General features: G+C 38.4%; 3 protein-coding genes across 5 annotated transcripts; 1 reads left to right on the forward strand and 2 right to left on the reverse strand.

Annotated features, from left to right (window-relative positions):
• Window positions 1-289: 289 nt before the first annotated feature.
• On the reverse strand, window positions 290-2,988 carry LOC116032671 (lysine-specific histone demethylase 1 homolog 1). Of its 2 annotated transcripts, XM_031275347.1 has the most exons (2): window positions 740-2,988; window positions 290-628 (listed from the first exon to the last, which is right to left on the reverse strand). In XM_031275347.1, exons 1-2 carry the CDS (start codon window positions 2,908-2,910, stop codon window positions 469-471), a joined length of 2,331 nt encoding a protein of 776 aa, XP_031131207.1. In that variant the 5' UTR covers window positions 2,911-2,988; the 3' UTR covers window positions 290-468. The 2 variants fall into 2 exon arrangements, with proteins under 2 accessions (XP_031131207.1, XP_031131205.1); XM_031275345.1 differs by having other exon boundaries at window positions 290-2,988.
• Window positions 2,989-4,365: 1,377 nt separating this feature from the next.
• On the forward strand, window positions 4,366-8,381 carry LOC116032583 (chaperone protein dnaJ A7A, chloroplastic-like). 2 transcript variants are annotated; one of them, XM_031275218.1, is made up of 8 exons: window positions 4,366-4,523; window positions 5,288-5,411; window positions 5,714-5,861; window positions 6,001-6,058; window positions 6,532-6,574; window positions 6,851-6,899; window positions 7,018-7,098; window positions 7,194-8,381. In XM_031275218.1, the coding sequence occupies exons 2-8, from the start codon at window positions 5,305-5,307 to the stop codon at window positions 8,037-8,039; spliced, it is 1,332 nt and encodes a 443-aa protein (XP_031131078.1). In that variant the 5' UTR covers window positions 4,366-4,523; window positions 5,288-5,304; the 3' UTR covers window positions 8,040-8,381. The 2 variants fall into 2 exon arrangements, with proteins under 2 accessions (XP_031131078.1, XP_031131079.1); XM_031275219.1 differs by having other exon boundaries at window positions 5,717-5,861.
• A 340-nt stretch (window positions 8,382-8,721) lies between these two features.
• LOC116031504 (probable nitronate monooxygenase) lies at window positions 8,722-11,629 on the reverse strand. The gene is made up of 6 exons (XM_031273730.1): window positions 11,255-11,629; window positions 10,541-10,753; window positions 10,252-10,347; window positions 9,977-10,122; window positions 9,476-9,695; window positions 8,722-9,260 (listed from the first exon to the last, which is right to left on the reverse strand). Exons 1-6 carry the CDS (start codon window positions 11,387-11,389, stop codon window positions 9,063-9,065), a joined length of 1,008 nt encoding a protein of 335 aa, XP_031129590.1. The 5' UTR covers window positions 11,390-11,629; the 3' UTR covers window positions 8,722-9,062.
• Window positions 11,630-18,472: the final 6,843 nt, after the last annotated feature.

Below are 18,472 nucleotides of genomic sequence, written 5' to 3' on the forward strand. Positions count from 1 at the left end.
TGACAATCAAATATCATAGTTTTGAAACATATCATACATAACACTATCTCTTTACTCAAAAAATTTCTCCTTGTATAATCAAGAAAAAAAAAAAAGAAGAAGAAGAAGAAGAAGAAGAAGATATATATGACCTTGTGACTAGTGGCACGAAGTGACTCTCCTAAATGGGAGGTCATATTCACCTTCAATATTATTTATTTAATCATAATAAGTTAATTATGAATATATCTGAGTAGTTACTAAATAATACTAATAATGTAAAAATGGGGTTTTTAGGAGCAATAAGTTATATGGGAAAACATTCATATTTGTCCGTCCATTGTAATCACTGAGAATAGGAGTTAAGGTCCCTGATTAAGATTTTGATCACAACAACTATACAGCATAATGCCTAGCTTCAGTTTCAGGAATCAGAGAACAGAGATTTGAAGAATTTTACTAATTATTGAACTAGCTAATACAATCCATTTACTCACACTGAGATCTACTGGAAAAAATGGAATTCACCAGAGATTCATCATCGGAGCATATTCTTCTCCAACCACACAACTTTATGCCGAAATCAAGAGTTAACTTCTGTATCCTGTTTGTATCGCCTTCCACTTCACTTAGCTCAACAGCCTGCTTTCTGGGGATCAAGGCATATAGATACAGGGGGCTGTCAGGATCGATTTTATCCAGTTCAAATGACACACGAAGTAAAGAATTAGACTCAAGTTCAGGTGATGTTGGATCATACAGAACTGAGAAGCGACTAAATCTAAGGTCTGGGTTCTCGAATAGTCTGTTGATGTCCTTGGTTTCCTGGGTGGGATTGTTTGCTTTTTCTGCGGTGGCTATGGAGTTTCTGTTAGCAACTCTCAGGATATGCGCGGCCTCTCTCATTCCACTGAGAAAAGCCCCGTGCATTGTTGCAGGGTATTGCCTGTTCGTTGCTTCTCCTGCGAAGAAGACTCGGTCTGCAACACTTTCAGCAAGAATATCGTAATCATCCCCTGCAGCTCCGATTGCAACATAAGAATATGAGCCATAAGTGAACTGATCTTGCCCCCACCGAGTACAAACTGCCTGGAGTGGATCTGGAACCGCTATCCCTTTTGGACTGAATATGCCTTTCAAAATTTCTAAAACCCTCCCAACAGCTTCCAGTGGAGACATCTTTTCAAATCTTATCGCTGCTTCCCCAGCTACGAGAGCCACAAGAAGTGGACCCCCTGAGACTGCAGAATAACTATAAAAGAGGAAGAATTCACCCCTCATGCTCGAGTCCTCAGTAAGGTGGCCAAATGTATCAATCTCCCCGCCCCAAAAGTCATACGGGAACAAGATTGCAACTTTATTCAACAAGCCAAACCCCAATCTTGCAATCGCATCTTTCTTCTGCTTAGGAAGGTCAGGCACGAATTCAATGGCACCTTTCTTAAGCACTCCCAATGGCACAGTACAAAGAACCATATCTGCACGATACTCCTGACTCCCAGCGTAAACTAAAACCCCATCAACGCCATACCTAATACTCTCCACTGTTCGGTTATAAAATATGGGAAGGTCCTCAGCTAACGCCCTCACTAGCCTCTCATTCCCACCCGGAATAAAACAATGATCCCCGCCCATTTCATAAGGATCGTCTTGATCCCAAAAAGCCATGGATAGTTCAGACATCAACGAAGCGTTTGCATACTCCAAATTGGCCAAATGCCAATCCAACAACATTCGCTCCTGGGGATCCTCTGCCACTTTATACACACTCCTAAATGTCTCTAATGCAGTGCCTAAAGAAACATCAATCGACTTAACCTCTATCATCATTGCTTGCCTGAGCTTACAAACTCTATCTAGCAGTTTATTGAATGAAGTTTCAACCTTGGAATCAATATCGGAATTCACAGTTTTACCATTAGGCAAATAGAGAGGGCAAATATCCCTGACCTTGTGAAGTGGAAGGCCAAGCTGTCTTGCTAAAACTCCCAATGGATTGCCATTGATTCCGGTGAGCACACTCCCGCCTAAATCAGCGGCTGCGATTACTCCATTGTTACCACCACTCATTTTCTTTGATCTCACTCTGCCTCCAGGCCTGGCTCTTCCTTCCAGGACCACAACTGTAAACCCTAGAAAAATCAATTGCCTCGCAGCAACTAAACCGGAGAGCCCTGCGCCAACAACGATCACCGTACCCTTCGAGACGCCCTCCGGCGGCTTTAATTTGGCTTCTTTGATCGCCGGAGCGAGGCCGAAGTTGATGTAGCCATGGTGGAGGAGGAAATTGTAGGCGGAATTGACGAGGTTTTTGTGTTCGGCTCGAATTGACTCCAAGGCGTGGTCCTTAGTGAGCCAAACGGAGACATTGGAGCGCCACCGCGCGAGAATGTGGTTGCGGACGACGATGTAATTGGCTTGCTCGTCGCCGCCGATCTGGGACACCACATTGGCCTCAATTTCCTCTTCGGTGAGTGAGTCCACTGGAAACCCTACGGAGATAGCAATTAGGGCTTCGATGTCCACCTCCTTAGCCAGGTCGGACACTCTCTTCCGGCGGTGAGGATTCTTCGAAAGGTCCTCCTCGCCGGCGGCGAAGTCGGTCTCGGAGTACGCGTACCCGGCGGAGGGTTTAGGGTTGGGGCGGCGTACACGCAGCCCGGAGACAGCAGCAGCCGATGGAGCAGTGGAAATCATATCCGTGAAGAATCTCTTCCGACGGCGTCGCCTTTTGACTGGAGGTGGACCGGCGGGGAGCTGCTGTTCGGGCGCCGGAACCTGCTCCGGCTGAGAATCTGAAACGGCAGGCTCGGATGTCGTCTGGGGAGGCGAAGAATGGCCATTGTCAGGCACATTGTTGTTTGATTCGGTGGCTTGCTCGTCGGAGACAACATTATCGGCACAATCCGGCGGTGAATCGGCGGTTTCCATGACTACTTTCGATGGTAAATCGGCGCGGGAGACGAGCCCAGAAACTGTATAGGGCCTTTATAGTTTCTTCTTTCTAGGGCGAGTCCATATACAAATGGGCTGCAAATATGCAATTACCATATTTGTTCCCACCACCCAATTTTCCTAATTAAAAATAGAAAACTTTTTATTGTTATTAACTACCAATAAATTATTTTCAAAAAGAAAAACTACCAATAAATTGGTCGATCTTGGGTTTTAATAAAAAAAAATCAGAAAATACTTTTTAGTCCACTCCATAGTAGGGCCGTCAAAATGGGCTTAACCCGTCGGGCCGACCCATCCCGCCCCTATTTAGGTAAAGGGTGAATTTTCAAAATAGAAGCCTGCCAAAGAGCGAACTTTTTTGACCTGCCCCTCATAAACTCGCAGACTTGGAGAGGCGGGCCAATGGCTCGTCACATTTTTCAAAGTAGTGTATATTATATATTATATATTATTAAAAGAAAAAAGTTCGGTGGGGCCCACCTAGTTCGCGGGCCGAAGGCAGGGCAGTCCGAGCCAAAAAAATCTAGGCCCGCCAAGGATCGGGCTATTTAAGGCGGCCTCACTTAAGTCTGCGGCCTGCCGGGCTTTGGCCCACCCCGTCCCATCAGCCCATATTGACAATTCTACTTCATAGTTATACGGTTATACCACCGGATTCTACCTTGCAAGGTGTACCGTCACAATTTACCTACTGAATGTTCGCAACTCAAATTGTGAATATTCAGTAGGTAAATTGTGAACATTTAGTATGTAAATTGTGTATTTTGGACACAAATTCATCTTGCAATGTGGACTCGATCAACAAAATAATTTATCATCTTTTTCCTCTTAATTTTTTCGTGATTTATAATCATTGATGAGTATTATGAACTAGTTAACTCCTGCAAATTTTTAATAAAAAATTAATATATACAATCAAATAATGTCATATTTGGATGTGAAATTATAACGAGAAATTTGTTTAAAGGTGAATAACATTATTACTATAATATAGAGAGAAAAACAAACAAAAATTTAATTAGTTTTTGTGTGGTAAATAGCATTTGAAAACATTGTTTTTGAAAATTTAATTAATGAAAAAGTACCAAAAAGTCTATAATGAGAAAGCCTTTACGAGTAACTTAGTTATTTTTTGTATCGTAAATTACACTTAGACATATAATCGAATCACGACAAATATAATACAAAAAATATCACCCGAACTTAATAGGAGTCTAAGACGAGGGATTTCGTCTTTAGTAAAGAATTGAAGTGGTGGGCCCAGCTTTCTTCCAAGTTTGGATGATATGCTACATACGTACTTGCTCAACTCAACAAAAAGAACCTCTAATCACCGTTGATGTCACACTGGGCGATGATCAAACGGCAAAAATTGCCCGACGAATCATGACTGAGTATCAGGAAAACGGCAGTATATGAGAGCTCTGGAAACCCCTCTTTTCTCCCCGCTTTAGAAGCCTCATCGTCCACACAGTCTCGTGTGTCTCACTGAACGTTTCGTTGCCCTGCAGACTTCGCTTCTGGGGAGCTTCGATTCTTCGGTTGAGAAGGGTAACCACGAACAGATCATTGAATTCCAGCACCAGGTGCGTATCTCGCGTTCCTTCTCCGAATTAGAGAACCCTTGTGTCTGAATTTTGTGTTTGGATGGTAAAGTTTGATTCTTTTTTGGGTTGGGTTCTATGGAGGTTGACTTGCCCCCGTTTTGTTAGGACCCTATTGGTTTATTGGCCGTGGAGATTCTGAGTTTTTGTATTGTTGTTTACTTGTTTATGCTTTTGGTGAAAATACGCACTAGTGTTTCAAATTTTAAGCTTTCTCTACTTTGAAGCCAAAGTGACAGAAGAAAAGAAGAAAAGATTGCAATTTTAATTTTTTTGATACTATGGGAGCAAGATATCCGCTATAAATCTGATACTGTTTGTTGTTTGATTGGAACCTATGATTATTTCTGCAATCCAACTTCTTGTCTGTGCAACCCTAGTTTGGCTATTGGTGTATATCAGTATATGATAAGAACTGTGCCTGAAGTTATTCTGGTGTAAACATGTATTCTTTCATTATGATAGTAATTGTTTTATAGACAACTGCTGAAATCTGAACTCTGAAGTATAATTGTATAGTTATGAAGAAGCAATTCTTAGGAAGCTCCAAGAACACTGTTTTCTTGGTATTAATCTCAAATGTATAGATTTTATTATGGTTATTTGTTTCAGCTGAAACATTCACTAATCTTGAGATGAGAATCTCATCTTTTAAAATTCTTGGTTTTTTGATTGTTTATGAAGAGATTCTGGAGGTGTGTTTTTGAGAATTGAACTTCTTCTTCACTTTTTTTGTATACCTGCAGTATATTGTTCTTATTGGATGGCAATCGTACCTTTTGGTAGTACATGGGTGGCTCGGTATGGACTTCAGCCTCAGCTTCTACCAAGGTCCTCCGCTACAACTAACTTATCAACATCAGCACTTCGGTGAGCACTTTCACTAATTCCATTCTTGAACATGAAGTAGTGCATATTATTATGCTCTATGAAATTTTGAAATAGTCTGCACTAGATAAAATTTCCTACTTTGACTTTGTATCTTGTATATTCATATAATTGTGAGAAAGGATTGGATTTTCTTATGCCTCCTATTGAGTGTTGGGGTTTCTGCTTATTATTATACTTTTAGCTTATTTTTAACTCGTTCTGATTTTGTTGATGACATGTTTCATTTTGTGAGGGGATAAGCATGTGTTGTGTTTATAGCCTGACTCCTTACTATATTTAAGCAGTTTGCCAAGTAAGATAAGAGCATTGGCATCACCAAGTTCAAGCCTTTTTTCTCAAGAATCTTTGCATGAGCTTTTTTTCAATTCATTGTCATACAAGAATCCATGTCAAAGGAGAGGCACCCGATTCATCGTTAGGGCTGATAAGGTAAGATACAATAATGGATTTGCTTTTGTAAGTTATAGTTATCACTGCACAAAAATTTAGTCTGTTTTTCAACTATAACTTATATATATATACAATTATACATGTACTACATTTGGTTGACTGTATTGCACTTTTGCAGGACTACTATTCTGTTCTTGGTGTATCCAAAAATGCCAGCAAACCAGATATTAAAAGTGGTAATTAAAAGCTTAACTATTTTCAGTCTCATCTATGCTTTCTTTTAAATTTCCTATTACGTTTGCACTTCTTGAATGCATCATATAGTCACCTATGCTAGCAGCACTCTTGATTATAATTTGCTAGATCTATAGGATAATGAGCTATAAATTCCATCAAAATTTAGTTGGAAGGTAAATACTGAATAATTACCTTATGTGGGTAAAAGCATCTCATGTATCCTATTTTGAGTCTTCTGATTCTCTTTTTAGTGCTCAAGTGAAGTGACACTTGACTATAAATCTATAATAAAACCTTCCCACTTGATGAGTTGTTTAGTGACTTATCCATTAGAGCTCAGGTCTTCTTCACGTGGGTAGATGCATGCACATGTTCAATTATGCAATGATCTAATTAAGAACCGTAACTTTGTACACACCACTAGGAAAAGAAATTTTAGTGTCATTTCCTAATATCTCTTTTTCATGTTCAGCTTATCGAAAGCTTGCAAGGAGCTACCATCCCGATGTAAACAAGTAAGTTGATACTTGAAGCTAATGGACTTGTGCTTTTTTATGTGGCCATTTGGACACTTAACTTCCTCATGATTAAGTTCTTGCTAAATATTTGGTAAAACTGGGAAGTGGGCAACATTTTAAATTGTTATTAGTATTTTTGCATCCTCTCAAGTAGCATATATATAGAAAAAAAGGTTTATGACTATGTTTCACTTGAAACACTTATTATTTTCTTTGTTGATTAATAAGTTGCTAATTTGAGTTCTTCTCTCTCTCTCTCTCTCTCTTCCACAGAGAACCTGGAGCGGAACAGAAGTTCAAGGAGATAAGCAATGCTTATGAGGTAACATTCTTAATGGCTCTGAATCTCTGATGGTCATTTGTAATTTTGTTCTAGGCAAATGGAAGTTGTGTTCTAACTTCTAAGCAATGCTACCATAAATGGGAAACTTGTGCTACAGGTGTTGTCGGATGATGAGAAACGTTCGATTTATGACAGGTATGGGGAGGCTGGGCTAAAAGGTTCTGGCATGGGCATGGGGGTAAGGTTCTTGTCTTTTGGTAAAAGAGAGAATATACACATTTGGTTCTAGCTTTTATATTCAGACGGAATAACGTCTTATTTCCTTTTTGACAGGATTTCAGCAACCCCTTTGATTTGTTTGACTCATTATTTGATAACCTGGGTGGTATGGGTATGGGGGGAAGGGCCTCAAGAAACAGAGCCATGGAAGGTGAAGATCAAGTGCATAACCTGATTTTAAATTTTAAAGAAGCCGTGTTTGGGGTTGAGAAGGAGATTGAAATAAGTAGGCTTGAAACCTGTGGCACCTGTGATGGATCGGGTGCAAAACCGGGAACTAAGGCATCGACGTGCAAAACTTGTGGTGGGCAAGGGCAAGTTGTGTCGTCGGCTCGGACCCCACTAGGCATCTTCCAGCAGGTGATGACCTGTTCTTCTTGTAATGGCACGGGGGAGATCTCTACACCCTGCAACACTTGTAGCGGTGATGGCAGAGTGAGGAAGTCGAAACGGATAAGCCTGAAAGTTCCCCCCGGTGTAGATTCTGGTAGCCGCCTGAGGGTTCGCTCTGAAGGCAATGCCGGAAAGAGAGGTGGAGGCCCGGGCGATCTTTTCGTGATCTTAGACGTTCTACCAGACCCTGTACTAAAAAGGGATGACACCAACATTCTCTACACTTGCAAGCTGTCTTACGTTGACGCTATTCTGGGCACAACAACAAAGGTTCCAACGGTCGATGGGGAGGTCGATCTAAAGGTTCCGGCTGGCACCCAACCAGGGACAACATTAGTAATGGCCAAAAAAGGCGTGCCTCTTCTAGGCAAACCCAACATGAGGGGCGACCAGCTGGTGCGCGTCCAAGTTGAGATTCCAAAACGGCTGAGTAGCGACGAGAGAAAGCTCATTGAAGAACTTGCCAACTTGAGCAAGGGCAAAACTCCAACGAGTAGCAGGAGGTAGTAGAGTCAGCAAAAATCGCCCTTCTAAACGCTTTCACTCTCAACTTTCAAGAATTTTGCTGAAAACATAGGTCGCGATTCTCAATTTTCGCTGCGATTTCTCAGTCTACATACAGCTGCAACTAAGCCAACTAGTTGTAGTGAAATTTTGTCTGTTGGTTTTTATTTTCATACTGTTATTAGATTTGGATGAAGGGTGGAAGAAACTGTTGATTAGTCTGCTAATGCACTATATATATTATTATGACATTTAGCATTACATCTATGCTCTTGCTTTTTGGATCATATAATTATTTTATTTGATTTGAAATCCAAGTGTAAAATAAGATTGATTACCCAAGTATTTCTGTGTTCTGTTTTGCCCTTTCATTTACTTTCCCAAGTTTTGTAGAGTAAAATTTTCCCATGCCTTGAAAAAGTTATACTGAGCAATCTTTGATTACCAATAAAACACATTTTGTGACATGTTGCACCATGATTATTCGTGCCTTATGACTTTAGTTGGTATTTAGTTTGACGGTAAAAACTTAAATGTGCATTTTTGGTGCATGCTTTGTGACCTGATCTTAGCTAACAAAGGAGCAAAAAAATTTGGGGTGAGAGAGGCTCGAACTCTCGACCTCAGGATAACTCAGAAGCTATGAGACCTACGCGCTAGCCAACTGCGCCACCACCCCTTGTTGTTACATGAACACTTCATTACATATTAATTAATCATGAAATACTTTACAATACACCTCTAGGGACATTGAGTACTTTGAAGGTTATTTCTTCATCCCTATTCTTCTTGGGACATTTTATTAAGGCATTACAGCTGACATTATTACATGAAGACAACATAACAATGTATTTTCTTTGTCGGCTAAAGTCACAAAGAAATAGCTTCTGATAGTTGCTGCACTCCTTGTAAAAAAAGAAAAAACAGAAGCAAGCAAACAAACAAACAAGGTATTTCCTTTGCTATGGTCACAAGAAAGGGTTAAACCAGTAAAGATGAAGGTATTTGCTTCTGTAAGGTGTATAGCTACTTGCTCACTTCCATCATATACTGTTCATGGATCAAACGTTGAGCTCCTTTCACAAGCCTGCTTATCACTTCACCGGTGGGCAGAATTTCCTTAATAAGACCAATGCCCTGACCGGCATACATCGCCATGCTCTCGATATCACCGGTTGCTGTTGCATTTGGGACAGGCCCTGCAAAGCGCCGAATCTCCCTTTCCTGTTCAAGAACAAATGCAGAACAGATTAGTAAGGCCAAAAGGTTCTGTTTTCCGTTCTATTCATCCCCAGGAACAAAATCTGTCCTACAAATTGTTCAGAAGCCACCAACAATTTGAAGGAAAAAGTGTTAGTTTAGCTCTGAAAGTCTGCGGTAGTTATATATGTTGATCAAAAAAAAAAAAAAAAAGGCTATTAAAGATTTAAAGTATTCACCCTGGCGTGTATGGTTGAATGGCCAATGACAGGTTGGTTTGCCTCGTTCTCATGACTGGGAAGCGTCCTCCAGTTCAAGAAAAACGGTGTTTTTAAGGTGCGTTGTGGCGCCCCTGGCCACCTAGCACGACCAAATATATCGGTGTACTCTGTCTCATCGAGTTCAACCAACTTTCTCTTGTATGTTGGGTGCGCATTGCTTTCCTCGGTTGCAACAAACCTACAAGGATATCCAAAGTTTTATATGCATTGCAGAGATTTGTAACATATCAAAGGTTCCCGGTTGACTGATCGAAAGAACCATTTCATGTTAGGCCAAAGCAATAGTCATATTGATTGAGATGAATATTGTAGAGAGATATATATGTTTTGTTTTGTAAAATCGTTTCTTTCCTTTGCAGAAGCGAAGGTAGAACAAATAGAAAGCCTAATATAAGCAATGTGTAAACGGTATATTGTCAAACACAGCGCTTTCATATGCAACAGTAAAACGTTCCAAACCTTGTGCCCAGTGCGACGCCCTGAGCTCCAAGTGCAAGAGCAGCAACATAGCCACGCTCATCCACTATACCTCCAGCGGCTATGACCGGTATGCCACGAGTATGAACTAGATCAACTACTCTTGGCACAAGGGTCATTACAGCATCCTGAAAATAATACAAAGGTTGTCGAGACTCGTCACATTATAAACGAGGATGGTCCAAAATAATTACATTTTCAACACAGATTTTAGTTAAAAGTGAGCTAGTAACTGGTGAGCACGACAACGCTTGTACCTGGCCAATAACGTGTCCTCCTGCTTCCCGACCTTGGACAATAATTGCATCTACACCAACATCGGAAACTTTCTTTGCTTCTTCATAGCTCCCCACCTCAAAAAGTGCGAGAAATGGAGAATAACTGATATGGAACTTATAATCCAGTTCTTAACTTCAGTGATATAGGGCACTTATTCTTAACATTATAACTTGATTAATATGTTTAGGCTGGGCAAAGGGCAATCATTATACCACAACAAATTTTACACAAATCCAAATAATTTACCACACGAAAAAGAACACTTACTTGGGGCACAACCTTGACGCCAGCCTTATGAGCCTCGAGAACTAGCTCCTTGGTGCATTCACCCCAGTAAAGCTGCAAAACAGCAACTTTCTCATCTAGTATAGCCTTAAGATTCTCCTCGTGAGGAAAAGCAAGAACTAAACCAATCCCAAATGGTTTGTCTGTCAAAGTTCTAGTCTTTCTTATGAGTTCTCTAATGTGATCAGGATCCTCCTGTTGCAAAAACAACATAATCAAACCACAAGACATTATGATCAAAGAATGTTACAGAAGGTAACAGAACCACAGGGAGGATTGTAACTCCTAACTCCTAAACCATAATTCAAAACATGAAACAGTGCTGTCAAGTTCATGTCTTTGAATGATGAGATAAAACAGAAATGCAATCAGTTCAAAAACTAAAAAGTTGTGATGATTTAAACAACACAAATGCAAGAATGCAAGAAAAAGATACTGCAATCTGAATCAAAGTAAACAATCAGAACACAAGCAATATAATCCCAAGTGTCACATGATCAAACAAATGGATAATTCAAACATTCCCAGAAAAGAAAACTATTGGACATGCTAATCAGAACAATAAACATGATTTTGGGGTTATTACACATAAGTTAAATAATTTCTTAAGATCAACAGAAGATGGGATTCTGGGAAAACAAAAAGCTTTCAACTTTTGCAGAGAAAAGAGAGGAGTGAGGAGAAAGAGGTACTGACCCAATCAGGGGCTCTGAGGAGACCAAGTCCGCCGGCATTAGCAACGGCGGCTACAAGCTCCGGGCCGGAGATATCAGGTCCCAATGGTGCCTGCACTATCCCATACTCAAAACCCAATATCCCTCTCCAACCCATCTCCCCTTTCCTTTATCCTTCTTCAAGATTCTTCTTGTAAACTGTATTGAACACTTAAACGGAGCAATATTTTTTTTGTGTCATCTTCTGCTGAGCATATATAGCTTGGTTGCCGCCACCTGGAGAAGCAAAACACTGACCTTTCAATCTCATCTTCTGCAGAGCCGCCGCCGTTAAAAGAATAATTTTATATGCGTAATTTTTTTGTACGTGTCCATCTTTAACGCGCTGTCTATCTGTAAAAAGAGGCCAAATTCTACACATCCGAAAAGGGAAAACTGGATTTTTGTGGCATTTTGTTTATTTGCAGGGGAGGACGATTGTGGGGAAGTGGCGTCCGGTGGCCGGCCCACCGCCGGCTTTTCGACCCGTTACCCGCCGCCTAATATTTGGGCTTATAATACCATTGTTAGATTGGGCCTGCATTTAACTTAAGTAGCCCGTTTTGTAAAAGCCCAAATATGGTTTACCAAGTTCTAAAAATTTTGGATTTGATTAAAACTTAATATATAAAAAGTTAATAATGCATACTAAAATAATTTCAATAGGTTAAATAAACATTAATACATTTGTTTAAAATAATAATAACTAAAAAAGTTAAAAGTTCTAATAAATAGTCAAATAGATAATACATTAGTCTATAAGTTAATAACATATTATTTATACAATGTGTTAATTACTAATACACTTTATTTGTAGAAAAAATCATAATAAATAATGTTTTTACACCAATATAGGGTGAGTCTTTTTGAAATTTTTTATCTTGTAAATATAAGTTTTTTTGTGGGCCCGACTTTGCAGAAAATTACACGCAAACTATACGTCTCACGCACTGCAGCTCCTAACATGGAGCGTGCACGCACCGATGAAAGCTTCTTCTTCTTCTTCTCTTTTTTTTTTGGTCAGAATTTTTTTTTCTTTTCTTTTTCTCTTATTTTTCTCTCTCTCCTTATATTGAGATTGTTCTAACACCCGAATCACTCTTTTTATATTTATCTTATTACACTTTAATATGGCAACAAATGTTCATAAAAATCAAATAAACATAAAATACTTTATAAAAACAAATGATGTATCTTGTGAAACTTGAAATGTGGTTAGGGGACGGTCGTTGACTCGTTGTTGCCAATCATTCAATCAGCTCAATATTGTAATCAAATTTATTTCTATTACTATTCATAAGCATGCATGCATGAGAGAAAATTTACTAATTTTATTCATTAAATAGATAATGAGATTTATTTATATCTAATTCTATCGCTATAATTATCTCAATAACCCCACATACTTATCCTGATATCCATTCCATTGATTTGCCCGCCTAACACCTATAATTATTTTCCAAAATTATCACTCTTTTTATCCATACTTGAAAAGTCACCTCAACCTAATACCCTAAAATAATTATTGCTGTTTAATCACTCTTTTTATTGATATTTGAAAAGTCACCTCAACTAATACGGAGTAATAATTATAGTTGTTTAATAATAATAATAATAATAATACTTAAAATAGGAGTTTAGAGTTACCATGTGAAATAAGAAATTACGATATAAAAATGTATTGATTATATATTAATAGAAGATGAGTGAAAGATGAGTTAATCATAAGGATAACTTTCTGATTACTTATATTATACAATAGTAAATGCAATGATTAAGGAGGGGATGATGGAATGTATTAGAGATGTGTTATTTATGCTAAATTATTTGACTAGTGCTATGATGGTCAATTTGCAGACGTCAAGTTAGTCCAGTCCAAGTGGCCTTCTTGCACAAATCTGTAACCACAATAGTTATATCATGGATTCGAATCCATCTTGTAAGATGAACTCGTCACAATTTACATATTAAACGTTAACAATTCAAATTGTGAAAATTCAATATGTAAATTGTAAAAATTAGTTATGAAAATTTAATATATAAATTATGAACATTCAGTATGTAAATTGTGTATTTGAGATCGGAAATCACCTTATAAGGTGAACCCAAGTCCACGGAATAATTTGCACAGGCCCCACCATCTGGCCATCTGATTGATTGGGAGCCCCGGAAAATTGGCTACATGAGCACGTAGGCAAAGTTAGGTCAAACTTGTCACCTCATTGGGACACTAACCATTTATATATTCACTATCCCTCGTCGTTGTATCATATGCTCTAAGACATGTAAAAATGTCATATTCTAAAAATAACGAGTGCGTGTAAGCGTGTTTAACCATTTACATTTTACACAACTTATAAAATATACCAAACGAATTTCATTAAGAAATTATACATTTTCTCATCAAACATTATAGATTTTTTATAATAATTCCAAAGTAATTAAGCAAGAAATTTCATTTCGATTGACACATACATGAAAACCTTATCCCAACAACTATTCTGTCAATCAGAAGAACCGAACTCATCAATATTCAGCTACTATACGGCATATATACATCACAGTTCTTGACTTTGGACGCACAACAGCTAACAAGAAGGCAAAATATTGTTCTGTCGTCTACTATTCATATTGTCAATGATGTGGATTAGATGACTTGTACCTTCCACCAAATATATTATTGCCACTATTCCAACCCAACTCAATTGTAAATCAGCCTTTGCTTGTACGTTTGGTCGTTCACATAACAATTTTTTTTAGTTTTGGAAGATTATGCCTTTTTTATTATATAAAACAATTGATAGTAGTGAGGAATGGCTTGGGTCCCAAAATAGATGGGGCGAGAGTGGAGGTTGAAGGATTAATTTAGGTATAGAGGATGATTATAGTGAATAGGCCAGGCAAGGCAACCTAGATAAGAAGGGAAGAGAGTCAAGGTGAATGTGCAAAGGGTACGTAAAGTTAAGGGATTGGGTATAAAGCGAAAGCGGAAAAAGTTTGAAAGTCAAAGTATGACAATGCTTAAAATATAAGATTTCACGGCGTAAAAACGGGGAAAGAGGGAAATGATGTAGTCAAAAGTGAGAAACATAAAATCCAAAGTAGTAAAGTGTAAAGGTGAGAAAAGTGGTTTGGACAAAATAAGTTTTGGATTGTTTTATAGAAATTAGAAAATTGGGTCCAAGAAGAACAAATAGATAGGGGAAGGGTGTCATCGGCCCCCTACTTAGTTTGCTGAAACACTAGTTGGCGCGCTTGGCCCCTGCCACAGGTGTTGCGGCTAGGATGGCGAGTGGTTGGCCAACACCGATCTCCAGCAGTCACACGGTTACTGGATGACATTTTCTTCAGAGTTGATAGGGGTAAAATCCCGGTCTACGTATCCCGACCTCTCGGGCTGTGTGCCCAGTTAAGGGTTAACCAGACCCTCCGAATCCTCCTCCCGATCTGACCAGGCCGGGCATCCTTGCGCTCCAGGCTGCAGTAAGGGCCTTTGCGGAGGTTCGAACCAGGGACCCCGCGCCCGCGTGCCTATCCGCGAGCGCGTTGGACCGACAGAGTAACCGGTGCATGTCCGCCACGCGTCCTACATGCCGCCAGACCGGAAATCCTACTGAAGCCACTATAAAAGGCGCATTTAATGCGGTAGAGAGGACTTTTGGCTATTTCTTCTAATACAGTAGCTAAAGAGACCGGGAACCTCTGACCCACTGTCACGTAGCTCGGTCTCGCCTAGGATATTTCTCCTTGTACCCGACCCGTATAAATACAAGTATCTTGCTCCGTATTTTACCATATCAAGAGTGCTCTAGGGATTACACGGCATGCATTTGATGGCTTAACGGGGAGTTTGGCGACTTGGTGAGACACGTGAGTGGTTTGAAATTGTTAGGCATCCTCATTTACTTGTTCTTCTTTGGCAGCCCACATGTATTTGTTTTATGATGTGCTAGTAAAAAAATTGTGCTTGGCAGACCAATCACTCGGCACAGTTTCTCCCTTCGAGTGCACATTATTAACATGCTGCTTAACAAGTTCAACAGACCATTGCTAAGTTTCGTGAAAGAGAGAAGTAAAATCACGGGTTCAAGAAACATGTTTAATAATTCCGTTAAGATGAATGAACATTTTGTGTCTTACCGTGCACATTGTTATGTTTTCCAAAATTTGAATTGAACAAAATGCAAAAATAGTATATTAGAAGTGTAAATTTTCTTAAAGCTGTTAATCAGCTGGACAAATCAATGTCTCATATTTATACACACTTGAACTCCCTTTCACACCTCATCCTAAGCTTTCACACCTCCAGCTGGAGTACAGTTTTGAAAGTTACTTCCATTTACATGAAAGGTTTAATACACTTATTCATAGATCTTTTCACCAACCCTTTTTCCAATATGGATTGACTTTACAACTTAAATAATTCTATCAGAGTTGTCAATTGTCATGATGGTTCAAATTTTGCTTGACATAATGTGTTAGTGATTAACTATTTAATCAAAATATTTTCAATTTAAGTGAATTAATTATAATATAATGTGTCACGATAAATGTAATTTAAACAATGAATAAAACTCAAATATAAGTCATTGAAAAACATGTAAAATTACATATAATTGAATCATCTAACTCAAAAAACTGTAATTAATCATTGAGCAAAATAAAATTTAAAAATTTATAATCGAATCCTTGAAGACCATTTCTTCGTCTCCAGCCTAGAGACAAATATCAATTCTTCCATTCGTCTCTAACCGGGGAGAAGGAGGGACAAATACTAACCCTAAATACCAATACTCAACTTACTTTCTTTGAGCATTGGATGAGTTCATAAAGTTCACATAATATAGTCCCAAGAAATCGAAAACTTGATTATAAAATAAAATAAAATAAAATTGAGGATTGACGAGACTTATACTAGAGTACGACCAGGTCTATTATTGGCGTCAACCCGCATTAATGAAAGCGGTCCTACCGGGCACCGGCGACGTTGAGTTAGTCGTCGCAATTAACCTAAACTCACGATGAATACAAAAAGGTCTTCAATCAGCAGCATGCGGCAACCAGCTCACTTCCAATTTGCCTGCCCAATTATGAGTTTTTTGAAATTTTCTATACACGATAAACTTGGTTGGTGTCAATGTTTCTTCAAATATATTCACTATCAATCATAAATTTTGGGAAATGTTTATCAATATTACTTACTACTAATCAGTAATCAATGTAATTAGTAATACCAACAACGAACACATGTTGAAAAAAATGTGATAGTTTACTTGAGGGAAGCTAGATAGCCGAGAATAACGTACAATCATGTTTTGAGTTCTGATGACCCAAAAAAGTTGAAAATGTAAGCGCATAATCACATAGACACTTAACTATGTGAGTAAATCAAAAGTAGTACTAATAACACCGTCTAAACATAGTTTTCGATTGATAAAGGTTGAGTAACATACATCTAAAAGAGTGAATCTCAAAAATACTCGAGCTGCCCTGCTACTTGACTTGAAAAACATAGTGCTTCTTTGATATTTTTTTCAATCTCATTTATACGTACTCAGTGGCGTATAAGTGTTAACCGAGCAATAAAATGACTTGAGAAATCTTACACTCATAACGTATCATATCAATATAGGTAACTGAATATTCCTTAGCTTACCTTTTGTTAGACAAACATACTACTCTTACTTTTTTTTTTTTTTTTTTGCTGAGTACACATACTCTTACTAATTAATTAATTAAGACATAGTCAAATGTTGCACCATATAAAGACTATTATAATTATAAGGGAAAAACAATACCTAAAAAATCTTAATTTTTTTTTTGTGCGATTAGAAAATTAAGTAGACGAAAATTGACAATATTTTAGCCATGTTAGTAAATTTATTTATACAAAACAACTCATTTTTACAATTACCTTACAGTTTTAGATTGATTTAATTACCTCATTGTAATTTGTGATCCTTCAAAAATACCTAAAAACACTGTATGTTCAACCCAAAAGCTTGAAATATTTTATAAACTAGACTTGAGTCAAGTTTTGATCTCTTCAAGTAAAAAAGTCAATATGTAAGTATATTGCAGGTGTTACTCAAATTAATAATATTCAGATTAATTTACGTCTTATTTTACAAGCACGGCTTAAATTATATTTAAATTAGCCAAACTTTATATGCGTGATTCAAACTATATTTAGATTAGTCTCATAGGAAAATAAATTATAATCAAACTTAAATAAAGAATTTATGTTTTTGATCATGAGGGCCCCTAGTGACAACTGGAATTGGAGGCCACAAGCCGTAGGTTTGACTGTTTGAGTCGGCCAGCCAATGAACATTAATTTTCATTAACGTCTTACAATGCTACAATAGTTAATGTTAGCCGCAGGCGATGAGGTTGGATTAGGCTAGGATTTCACAAAACGTAAGGAGTTGTCACACTCACACGTGCATCTCATTCATGACTACATCTTTTGGATATGATTGAAGCCAAAGCCTCAAAACCATATGCCCATCCCAAACACAGCATTGTAGAAGAACTTTATAATGTCAAAAAAGATTATTGTGCCTGCTTTTTTTTAGAACTTGCATTTTGAATTGGTTATTGTCAAAACAATTTCGATCATTTGGTAGAGTAGTTGAATATTTTAATTATTAAAATGGACATCGATAGTGGTAGGAAATATATTCCGATATGTCAATCTTTGTGCCCTGAGGATCCGATCATATCGTAACTGAATATTCAAGTAGTGAGGAACCTTTCGCAACTTGATCCAACATCGGGTGAATATTGACTGACTTGACCTGAATATTATGATCTATATTAGCTTAAAGAGCTTTTGTTCTTACTATTGCACGCTCGGTCCCGACTTGATCGAGTGATTGCTGTCCCACAACCGTTGACAATAACCTGAATTGGGTCTGACAACCGTTGGCTACTCAGATACTCGGTTACACGTGGATTCAAGTCCTTCACCTCGAGACTGACAAGGGCATGTAGGACACGTGACAGGTATGCCGACATCCCGACACGTGTTCCCTTGAAATCTCCTGTAAATACCTTGCTAGATGCTTGTAGAGAGGGGTTTTTATGACTCATCCTCTCTCTAGAATCTTGCGCACAAGGAGCTCCGATCCCCTCACTTTGAGATGTTTCTCTCACACTGCCGCTAGTGAGACTCGATCCCAAAGTTATGTTTCCAAAC

The sequence above is a fragment of the Ipomoea triloba genome, chromosome 10 (assembly GCF_003576645.1).
Source record: "Ipomoea triloba cultivar NCNSP0323 chromosome 10, ASM357664v1".
Lineage (NCBI taxonomy): Eukaryota > Viridiplantae > Streptophyta > Magnoliopsida > Solanales > Convolvulaceae > Ipomoea > Ipomoea triloba.